Source organism: Chlamydotis macqueenii, chromosome 12, assembly GCF_036417535.1.
Source record: "Chlamydotis macqueenii isolate bChlMac1 chromosome 12, bChlMac1.mat, whole genome shotgun sequence".
NCBI classification, from domain to species: Eukaryota; Metazoa; Chordata; class Aves; order Otidiformes; family Otididae; genus Chlamydotis; species Chlamydotis macqueenii.
In genome coordinates this window covers 11,835,182-11,847,390 of record NC_141567.1, presented here as the reverse complement: position 1 = coordinate 11,847,390, position 12,209 = coordinate 11,835,182, and the positions used below count along the sequence as shown (strand labels likewise).

General features: G+C 37.8%; 1 protein-coding gene across 1 annotated transcript in view; it reads right to left on the bottom strand.

Moving 5' to 3' along the window:
* The window catches only part of FBN1 (fibrillin 1), a 159,352-nt gene that overhangs the window by 51,726 nt on the left and 95,417 nt on the right, over positions 1 to 12,209 (bottom strand). The window contains exons 22-31 of the mRNA XM_086756906.1: positions 11,299 to 11,436; positions 10,249 to 10,299; positions 7,542 to 7,667; positions 6,538 to 6,762; positions 5,133 to 5,258; positions 4,912 to 5,040; positions 4,317 to 4,442; positions 4,052 to 4,177; positions 3,027 to 3,149; positions 95 to 220 (exon numbers count right to left, since the gene is read on the bottom strand). Of these exons, the coding sequence (XP_086613032.1) occupies positions 95 to 220; positions 3,027 to 3,149; positions 4,052 to 4,177; positions 4,317 to 4,442; positions 4,912 to 5,040; positions 5,133 to 5,258; positions 6,538 to 6,762; positions 7,542 to 7,667; positions 10,249 to 10,299; positions 11,299 to 11,436 (1,296 nt within the window). The remainder of the gene's footprint in view (positions 1 to 94; positions 221 to 3,026; positions 3,150 to 4,051; positions 4,178 to 4,316; positions 4,443 to 4,911; positions 5,041 to 5,132; positions 5,259 to 6,537; positions 6,763 to 7,541; positions 7,668 to 10,248; positions 10,300 to 11,298; positions 11,437 to 12,209) is intronic.

Sequence of the window (12,209 nt, the reverse complement as noted above, 5' to 3'; positions counted from 1 at the left end):
CTTAAATATCATTGTCTGCCTACTTGGAAATAGTGCCTTAATAAATAATTTTCCCCTAGTTAATGCAAATTGGAAAATATGTACTTTCACTTACCTATGCAAGTCTTCATGTCCTCAGATGCCATGAACCCATCATAGCAAAGACACCTGTATTCTCCTGGGATGTTTGTACACTGGCCTCCATCACAGATGTTAGGATTATCTTCACACTCATCAATATCTAGCGGGAAAGATCAGATTGAAATATGCTAGCTTTATGCAATGCAACTAGCCATAATCATGGCAAGCAAACATTTTAATGCTCAGATAAACATGATGAAGATTGAATCCTTGCAAATAGCTGAATGGTACATTGCAAAATTGTCCTGACAAGTAAGCTCCTCACCTCCAGCTAAAGTCAGTGGCAAACATTCCTGACTCCAATGAGAACAGGAACCAAATTTGTAGGTTAAAAAGTCATTGACAGAAAAGAAAAATGCAGAACCTTTGTCACACTACATGGCCACATACAATTGGAGATTCTTGGATACTGTCCACCATTGTTCAAGTCAATGGAAGCTCTTAAGTAAAATTCAGTGACAAAATATGGGACTTTACAGAGCTTAAAAAAGCCATTGTACAAGCAGAATACCTCTACAGGTCTCAAGGGTGGTGACAAACTGGAAACACAGTCTCAAACTCATTATGAGTATAATTACAGTACGTATATTTATTTCACTAAGAGATCTTACGGGGTTTTTTAGCATTTCACCTGACTGGTCAGGCCAGCCATATAGTTATGTCCTCTAACATATAAGTTGTTTTCCCAGTTCATGAAATTGGCTATCACTGATTGGGGCCAAGCTGCAGAAGCAGACACTTTATTATATTAATGCAGCCATGCTAAAGTCTGGAATCTTTTAGAGTCCCTGGGGTTATATTAGTGTTCCTTGTAAAAATCCCTAGAATCTCCTTATGTCAGCACCAACATAGAGCAGCAAGAGCAAAAATCAGAAACTCTGCCTAGTGATACCATGGGAAAAAAAATCAGCACAAAAAGAACAAGTTTCAGGAACCTCCTCCAAGAGAAAGGGTGTAACTCATTATCAGACCAGTCTATTGTGGATTGCAGTAATTATGCAGCTGTAGAAAATGAACTCACTTCAACTTAGAATATTACGTTCATTATTCTTCTGTATTTCTAGCAGCTAGTGCTTGTGCAGATACACAAGTTCTGCAAGCAAGAAGGCTGACCGGTCTCTGTTCATCTTAACAAGTAAATAATGTTGGCATGGACATTAGCCTGGAAATGTTAATTTGGGATGGAATTTGAATTAACATGCAAAATTAAGCTCTAGAAATGGGGATAATAATGACATAAATAAAGAACTTTATTTACTAACCTGTCACTGTACTGATTTCACAGTTGGGGGAAAGTCAGCTGACAAAGAACCTGTTGTTTCTCCTAATTGAGCTGATTATTTATGCATAACCTCACCAATTCAAACCTGACCTACTACTGAACTGAACAGCATTCTTACCAGTTCAATTATCAACAAATACAGTCTGTAATAGCTTCTAGCTTAGTGTGACGTTAAAGATAAAAGACATGTTCACACAGAGACCAAACCGAAAATGTAAAACAGGTGTTTCACATACTCAGGTCACAGTGCTACTACATCTTGTTCCATGCACAAACATCTAATATACAGTAAAATCAGACATTCAGTGCAATGAGTGGAAAATGTCACAAAATGCATTTTTTTCTTATTTTTTGCTCCGTTTGGGCAAAGGCAAAATTTCAGCATGTGGATTTTGAATATTCACCAGATATATGTAGAAAAAGAAGAGCCTTCAACAGAAGGCAGCAGCATTTTTAGATACCAAAACAGTGGTGAAGATGATCCTTCACATCTCTGGATATTTTCTTAGGTAGAGTTTGACTTGACATCCAAAGATGTTTGGCGTTTCTGCTATTAAATATTTTTATGTGTTGGCTATTGCATTCAAGTCTTTCTTAGAGGAGAGTATGAAAATCAATAGCTAATAGCTAAATGCTATTTTTCAGAGTCAAAGCTGGATATAAATATGCAAAAATTCACAACTAAGATGAGATGCTTTTTTGTTCCTCAGCCAGGTAATATCTGACTACAAACTTCTATGGACATGTTTATGGTCAAGTTAATGTGTGAACAAAAACACTGAGCATCCACCCCTCCCCACAGGAAAGGCAATTGCTTCCACCCTTTTCAATTCTGAGAAGGGAAAGATGATAGTTTTCTATTCCAAAGTTTTTAGTTTAATATGCAGGAAGGTGCTATAAATGATGTGCTCTGGTTTTGGGTTTAGAGATATCTTTGCATGGCTAAGGGCAAGCTGAAGTAAAGCACAGAATCCTGTTTAGAGTACAAGAGAGTTGTTTCCTAAGAAAGATTCATACTATTCAGATTTCAGTTTATCTGAAACTCATGAAACTCATGAGACTCATGCAGCTTACTTGGATTTGACTAAACAAAGAATCAAAAATAAGAATTTTCTTGCTTGCCTAAGAGCAGATACCACACAACCACAGAACAGGGCAATCAGCTCCTTCTCTAGCATTTCTGTCTGTTCTCTCTCCAATATAACCATACAGTATACATGCAGAGCATTTTGGCTTATGTTTATGATGATTCTTTCCATTGACTTAAACACATTTTTGATCTGCGCTTAAGGGAAGCAGACACTTACCCATACCCTACCTTAAGGGAGGAAAATTCATCTCCTACTGAAAAAAATTATAGCTTTTTGTTATCAAACTCAGAATCAACTTGTACACTTCCTGAAATTAGGAAGAATCCATTCCCTTCAAAGCAATTCAGTCAGCAGTTGTTAAATTCTGATACTTTGGAGATGTTTACTTTGGAAAAAGACCTTCACTTTCCATGTATTAATTACTTTTTTTTCCAGTATATTTTTTACAACAGCTTTACTCTTCAAAACAAGGTCCATTTTTAGACTATTGAAATAAACCCTTCTAGTGGAAAAGTTCCCAAAATCTCCCTTACCAGTGCATGTCCTGTGGTCTGGCATGAGTGCAAAGCCTTGTTTACAGCTACATTCATAGCTGCCCTCCGAGTTTGTACAGAAGTTCTCACAGCCACCATTCATTATACTGCACTCATCAATATCTAAAAAGAAGAAAATTACAGTTAAAAACCACAATACTTTCTACTTTAAAGGACACTTCAAGGACACACTTTGAGTCAGCTCTCCAGAACAGCATCAGTCCAGAATCTACACTCGATATTTGCACACTCCTTGAACACCCAAGTGTTCGCAAATATAGTTATTGGGATGGATGTCAGGCAAACCAGGGAGGGAAAGAGATTATATTACCTGACTGCATATACAAATACCTCTGCAGTTATCTTTCTAAATATAAAACTATCACTGTTGTGTTACCACAGTATCATAAAGGCAACAGAGTTTTTCTAAGGATCAAGGGAAAAAAATATCTACTAGGCAGAATTAAAGCCAGGGGATTTTTCATGTATTTCCACGGCATAATAAGATGTATGTATAGAAAAGTGCACAATACATTATTTAAGCTAAATGTCACTTACAAAATGTGGCTTTAAGGAAACAGTTACTGGAAAGGTCCTATATTTGAGACAATAGCAGATCAAATTAGGAAAAATTCAATTGAACCACACGATTCTACTCCACGGTTTGCCGGGAATGTTGATTCATAATAAAATATAGAATTCAGGATTTATCAAGGTCTTCCCTCTTAATGATCAAAGTCTGAAGTCCTAGGCCATTTAAAATAGTATGCTATTTTATGCACCATGATTGATTTACTAGAGGAAATAAGCTATTACACAGTTAACTGTAGCACTGCCATAATTTCATTCATTCCTGCAAGTAAGAGATGTGCACATTTTTGGTTTTTTTGCTTACTGTTTTGACAGATGTACTAGACTTCCAAATGACAGTTAAAAATGTCTTTATACAACTACTAAAAATTAAACAATTATTTCTGTTTTATCTTCCCTATTAGCTTGAGGTCCTATGTACATTTTGTTCTTACCAACACAGTATAACTTGTCAGGTGTCGACTGATATCCAGGGTTGCAAGCACACTGATACTTTCCAATCAGGTTGACACAATGTCCGTTTCGGCACAGGCTGGTGCTTAGGTCGCATTCATTAATGTCTGTTGCAAAAGAAAGAGAAGAACACGTTTCAGATCTGAATGAAAATTATACTAAAGCAAACATCATAGTGTGCTTGCAGCACAAGAGTGGGATAAAAAAAAAACTGTGCACAACATTGATTTTGCCTGCATGTCTTACCTACACATGCAGAGATATTTGGTGATATCTGATGGCCTGGAGGACAATCGCACCGAAAACTTCCCTCTGTGTTGATGCAGGTGCCACCTCGGCAGAGAAGTGGATTGCGCTGACACTCATCGATGTCTGTGGGGAGAAGGGAAGGCACATCACTGCAGGGGCCGACACTGCCACAACAGCAACCCATCCCTCCCCATAGCCTGCTACCCATCACAGCACCATCTGCCTAGATCAGCTCTGGAGACTTTCCTACAGAAAGTCATTCCTTACACCACAGTGCAGCTAAGAAAATTAAAAAAAAAATTAAAAAAGGCTTTTTCTCAATTTTAATCTACTCTAACATCAAAGTTCAGGATGCTGTCCCACTTAGCAAAATGCTAACCCTTGCTCATTTATGCTTTGGTATCCTATGGAAGCAGCAAAGTCACATTTGGGGTGGCAATCAAGTTAAAGTGAGCTTTAACAAGACTCAATATATGAGAGCAATCTAAAACCAGGTGCAATCAAACCTTAAGAAGAAAAAAACACCCAAAATAAAGCATGCATAGCATACTAACACATAGCACACTATTGCTATGGCCTATAAAAAACATACCCATGCAGTTTTTCATCATCATAAATCCACTTTCGTAGCCTTCAAAACATTCACATTCAAAATCTCCAGGAGTATTGACACAGATGCCTTGGCCACAAAGATCAGGAGAGATGCGGCATTCATCAATATCTGTAACAAAAAAACACATTCACAGTATTTTCAAAGGAATTCAGTTTTTCCTTTTCAAATCAAAGTTATGAGAGAACATCCATGCAGTTTACCTGTGCAATTCCTTTCTTCAGAATCAAGGGCAAATCCACTGTCACATCTACACTTAAAACTGCCAATGGTATTTCTGCATTTTCCATGAGTACAAAGACTGGGGACCATTTTACATTCATTGATATCTAAAAATGAAACAGTAAGGACATATAATGTTATGACTTCATACAAAAACAGCGCACAAAAGAACAATGCCAACTTCAGAGCTCATCCTTTCTCATGATAATGACCCCCCCTCCTTTTGGGAAAATTGTAGGCCACACTACATAAGCTGGTAGTAACTTACACTTAACCAACAACATAGACATTCTGCACTGGAACTACCAAGTGCACCTTTCTGCCATTAAATGCTATGTCTCTCCCCTTTGTCCTGCAGGAACTGCAGCTCACTGAAGTCAACACTAAGATTTCAGTGCACAGAGGATGAAACCTACAGGGACAAGGGGTGCTTCCAAAAGAAGCACTCTGTCTTCTGGTTTCTGAGAAAAAAGTGACTTCCATGAGTCACAGAAAACATTATGAGCATAAATAAAAGCACATGTCACTTTTCTTTGTGGATAATTAATGGTTTAGTAACTGTTTATAAAGCTAAGCCTGAAACTAACAACAACAATTGTCATTCATATATATTTTCCTCTCCTTTCAGACTTCAGAATGTTTAGGCTTTGGGTAACTGGTTTTATAAACATATTCACATCCATTTGTGCTTCTAACATTGTCCAGCTTAACCCCACTGGTAACCCTGGAAAGACAGCTTTCAGCACATGATGCTAGGGTGTCACTGCGTGACTCCCATTTAATGATGGAAGTTTACCAACAACAGTCATAACAAGACTTGGTTTACAGTAAATTAAATTCTGCTGATTTGAGCTATCATCCTGGAAACATTTTTCTCTACTTGTCCACGTAGCTCCACAAGAAATTTCCAAAATTATTCACCCTCCCTTGCTTGCTCCACAATAGAATTAAAGTTACTGCAACCTGCACAGGTAAGAAGGATTGCAATACATCCAAAGCTGACTGCTCAGTTTCTTGCAGTTGTTGTTATGTTGTTATGAGGTGGCAGGTTTTCAAAGCTATTCCATCAGCTGGAGGCGGCATTAGATGCAACATACGATGCAAAATCAGGCACAATTTACCGCCTCTAGTACAGACACAAATCTAGTGTTTTGAAGCTGCAGTATTATGTGGTATTTAATGTTCTGTGACGCAGACTAAATTATCTTGTGTTTTATTCTGGCCTTAATTTCCATGAAGTCTAATTGCATTTTCAAATGTGCCTTAAGGTGAGCAAAGTGCCTGACTATCACTGAAATCTTCAAATCCACATGAATTCTCCAAGGGAAGAGTAAAAGGAAAATCCAGCAGGAGTTGCTGGTGATGAAGCACAAATGGATTACACACCTTTAGAGAAAGGTTTCCCAGTTATCTCTATCTTCGTAGAGAACCCAGATCCTCTTGGACAAAGAGCTTCAAATTCAGGTGATCCCTTCAAAGGACACTCCTCACACTCAAAGCCCCACGCTGCCCCCACTGAACAGCAGCAAGCATCCATTCGGTGTCGGCCTGGTATTTGTGAGGTGCATTGCTCATCTTCATGTTGCAGGTAGCAGCTCTCCAAGCGAATGTCTGTTGGGCAATTGAACAATATGTTGAGAGAGAAAGAGAAAATTTAGTTCACTGGAGAGGAATTCTTTTCCAGAATCCCTTAACAGGAGAGTCTGCTCCATGTTTTTGACTTAGAGGAGCGTACCAAGCACACTGCATAATTTCTAACAGTAAGATATTAACACTAAGCTCAGAAATTAAGAGTTGAAGCAAGTTTAAAGCACCAGTCTAAAAAATGGTCCTCAACATCTGAAGTAAATTTTGGATCAGAAGAGGATTTTAAGCATTCCAGCTTACCAAACCTATATAATTACTACAAGCTATGCCTTGTTCTGAGACAAATCTTAGGCATTTATTGTCCTAAAAGGACAAAGGTTTTTTGGATGAACAGTATACCAAACCTCGATATTCTGTTGCACCCTCCGTTAAGGTGTATGGTGTGGCTAAGAACACCACAGTCCTCCTCAGATGCCAAACCCATAATGGTCCTCCCACTCTTCCAACCTTGGTGATTTCAGTGGGACTACTGATGAAGAGTGCTAAGAGCACAGATGATCTGTAGGGAACTAAATTAATGCTATTCACCAGCTAGCAGATGGTGATGGGCTTGAGCTACTACCATTGGCATCTGTTCATATTCCAGTTGAACTAAGTTCATGTCCCTGATTGATTAGATTTGAAAATTATTTATGTGGACAGAAATTATTTTCCTTACTTGTAAGAAAACATGCAGTACAAATATTGCTCACCACATAGATCTGCTCTTTCCGAGTAGACCTGTAAATGAAATTAATACCTACCAAGACATGTCCGTCCAGAAGCATCTAAAGTCATTCCATTAGGGCACTGGCAAACAAACGATCCCAAGGTATTGACACACTGCCCATTTGTACACACGCCAGGAAACACCTCACATTCATTTACATCTATTTCCAAACAGAATGTGAATAAAAGTAATCACTAGCATGCTAAATATGAACAAATCAGAAAAAATATGAACATTCTAATGCTTGTATTTTAGGATAAAATACAAAATCACAGCAGTTTACATGGCCTGACAGAATTCCAAATATTTAGGATTTCCTACGCAAGTCAGCCAGAACCAATTAATTACAGAAAACTGCCGATGATTAGAAATAATACATCTTGCTATTTGCCATTCCTACATGTACTGAAATCAAATTCAAAAGTAACAAAAAAAGGGAGGGGGCATTAAAAATTAGTATCAGTTTTCATACTCACTGTGAGACAGATTTTTGAGGCAAATGGGCAAAGAAAGACAAAGATAAGTGCATACTGACATTATGTGTTATTCCAACACGATTAAGTTATGATGTATTTTTAAAATTTTTTAAAATTTTTTTGTATTTTTAATGTCTGTGTCTTAACAGGCACACCTCTGCATATCTGGAAAATACAGTATTGTTTGAAATCTGGCCCTATGATCTTGTCAGCAATTAGTAACTTTATACAGATTAAAATAAACTCCTTGTGGCTGTATACAGAGTTTAACTTTATTAAGAAAAGATTATATTTCTATATTTAAGTGGCAAATTTAGCACTTTTGGGTAAGGATAATTTGATTAACTGTGTTAGCTTGGCCTGTGCATAAATAAATGTTTAGTAATCTAAGTGTGAGGCCCTCCCACCAGTATCCTTTGTGAAAAGCATATGCTTCACATTTGCCTTTAGGAACAAAGCCTCCAGCATTGAATATGGCCCAGGATGAAACATGACAATTTTTAAGACAGGAGAGGATAAGAACAAGAAACGAGAGAGTGATCAAGAAGTGGGTAGGTTGAACTCGGTAGGCCTCCAGACAGAACTCCTGGTGCAAAAAGACTCTGTGGCTCTGAAAACCGCATGGAGCAGCGTAGAGGATAAACGTGGGGTGGATATCCGTGGCCTCTGCCCTTGAACAGATAGTAAAAATAAAAGGCCTATATTGACTGGAAGGCAGGAAGTAAAGCCAGTGGACTATTGGAAACCACTGAAACACAGTTCACGGTCTGTGAGCCATATGCCAGCTGACAGCTCCATAGCTCACCCATAAACTAGAGGAACACTGCCAATTTAGTTTGCTTATTTCCTTGCACAAGGTCCATTACTCATTTTACATGAGCTGTGTATGGGAGAACTGAGTATCACCTTTTGGGAACTAAACTTACTCCCTTGTCCTGTCTCTCACTTGCCAATAAATTTCCTAGAGATCTTCCCCTGTCTTGAAAAATGTTTACATTGGAGGAAACCCAAATATGGCTTCAGTCTGTTAAAAGCGGGGGAAACTACTCTGAAAAATCTGGGGCTATCCAGGTCCCATTGAAATGAGGAAAGATTAAAGCATGTAATAGATGTAAGCCAAAGTGCTGGTAAAGGAAATGCTGAAAACAGTTATGTCTACATCTTGGAAGGATAAACTTTCCATCCCAGCAGTGTTGAAAATGTTCTAAGACTTTCCTTGTGAAGAAAGATAGGTGGGGTCACTGATTTTTTTTTTTTTTTTTATTTCACTTACACACTCCAGAAAGTGTTGCTGAGGTCAGATAAGTTATGTACAGTGGGTCTGCAGCACAGACATGCCAAGGTATTCAGTCATCATTTGGAAAGCAAAGAATATATGTGAGGGTGTTCCTCCTTCTTTTTTTTTTTTGTTTTATTTTATTTTTTGTTAAGGGAAAAAAAAACAATGTTTCTTTATGGAAGCTACATATGGGAGTAATTTTAAAAAAATATTTTAACTGCAGTGTCATGTCAGATGTTGTCAGTCAGGATGACCCACAGCAGTTTGAGACTCTCTGAGCTTCTGCATATTATGAAAATATGCAGTACTTTGCCAGGGGTTCAAATCAATTCAAATGAAGATGAAATAGGGTGGGACCTTCAATTCTCACAGAAGAGTATAGAGTCATCTCATACCAAGGAAAAAGCTACACATTTAAAAAATCTTCAACCTTTTATTTAACCAAGTTTAACTGTGTCCCGATGTCTTTTTTTTTTTTTTTTAAAAAAAAAAAAAAAAAAAAGACAATGAAACTATACTTTGGAACGTGTCTGATTTCATACAATGTTGTATGGAAGAAAGCCAAGGTTAAGGGAAAAAAAAAAAGCCGTTTCCTTTCATGTGAAATATAGTCTTTAAACATTCTTTTTCTAAAGCATAGTAATGGCTTGTTTTACCTCTGTATCATAACGCCGTGTTTTGTAACATATATAAGATGTGCACTTTGCCCAAATAGGTTACTCAGTATTCAAAGAGAGAGAACCATCTCCTTATACTGGTAGGCACTGTATTTGCAAGTGTGTACTTTGAGATAAACTGTGAGTATGTAGGAATGTTAAACAAACTGAAACCAAATTTGTCCCTGACATAACTCTAATGAAGTCAATGGAACTACACCAGCTAAGAATTTTGCATAGCGTTCCTCTATGCTAAATTAACCACTTAAATCAAAACACTGGCATTTTTTTCATTCAAGCTCTGATTTATGCTAAGGCAACAATAAATACCTTCACACAATGTTCCTCTTATTCTTGAGTATCCCTTTTGACATATTGGGTCTGTAAAACAAACAAAAGTGAACTTTTAGAATGCTACAGTCCAAAACTCACCACTAACTTATTATGCAAAACCGATCATGTGAAATATTATCTAGAGTTTTTTGCTATGAGAAGTCTGAGTCCTTAGACAGTATCTCAGTATTTTCTGAAATAATAAAGAGATAAGATGGGGCAACTATATAAACTGCACAGAGCGTCAGCCATTATCCTCTTTTGTTTCCCATGTGTTGTAGCTAGCTAACCCGAAAGTGGTTATATGATTCCTGCTTCATTCAAATAAATTCATTCATTCAACTTGATCACAGCACATGGCAGCCCTATTTACCACAGATAGATAAGGATGAAATCTGCTAAGATATACAGGGTTAATTTAGCTAAAGATTTGAGCAAACTATCAGCTTTTAGCATACAGAAATAACACCCTCCCACACACATTTCTGCATTCATCCGCTCATCCCCGGCTTCCTAGCTCATCTCACAGTTCAGTCTAATTATCAAGTGAATAGGCAAAGACCTCAACCCATTTCTTGATTAACTGTATGATTCTCTAGGTCATCAGTTAATCTACAGAGTATAATAACAAGGGCTACTCCCTCTCCTCCCTCTGTTACCACACCAAAGATCCATTTGTTGCAAACATTTTCTTGGGAACTCTGAGGAACATGCATTTATTGCTACATCATTAGGAACTCTAGATCACTAATTATGACAAACAAGGCTAAAGTAATGCCGCACGTTACAGACCGTAGGTGTGGTCCCTTCCCTTCAGAATTTAAAATTGTAAAATGTTTAAAATCCAAAGTTAGAACCTCCTATAGTTACATGCTACCTCTCAAATATTAAGACTTCTCTTTTTCAGACTGAATAAGGAATGAGTGCTTGATAACAGAACAAGTAAAGTTATTTGTCCAGCCTGTGTCCAAACTTCCATGACAACAATCCAGACCAATTTCAGAATAAGAAAAATTCAAGGTTCCTGAGGAAAATGAACAGCGTTACCTCGTTCACATGGTGTACACGGGCTTCCCCAAGCAGCACCCAGTGAGGAACAGCACTGAGACTTCAGAGTTGCTCCATTGATATTAATTTCACATCTTCCATCCACTATGTTCTGCCAACAGGTACCCTTAACAGTTTCTGTTTGGAAAAAAAACCCAATGTATCGTCATGCAGATTGTTTAGCATTATACATTACAATATTTGCAAACACACTTGAATTTAACCATGAAAAAGAATTATCATTTCATTACAACTTACCACATCAGATCTGAATCTATTTTAAAAGCTCTTAATTAATCCTTCTCTGTGCTGGACTATAGCCTGAAATCATCCCAGCACAGAGCCCTTGCAAATCCTAGTTTATGCTTATGGACCTTAACAAGGAATATCTCAACACCATTCAAAATCTGAGTAATTGTATTATGACTTGGACTAGAGGCGGGTGCAGAAGAACAGGGTAGATATCAACCCTTTCTAGATCTTCCATTAATCTATTAGATTCCCCAGTCTGGATATCTGATCTTCCAATACAGCGAGTGGTAGGAGGTAGCTAAGGATCAGACAGAGCTATAGTTCCACAGTTCTCCTCACTGACTATAAATTACTGTTCCTCTAGGACACGTAAGGGAAGAAATTATGAGTCCACAGAGTATCTGAGCCACAGCATTGCTTGTGGCTGCTCTTGAGCTGATCTGGACTGTAGACAATTTACTCATGCTCCATCTCAAATAGAAAAACAGCCTTTCCAGAGAACAGATCTTAAGAAGAACATGTCCCTCCTTCTTGCAGGAGAAATTAAGTGGGTGAGCATAGTCCTGAAAAAGTAGTCTTAGCATTTCTGTATTTGTTACCAAAAGAATTTCATGTCTCTTTCAAATTTGACATGGAAGCACACCACGCTCCCAAATGCT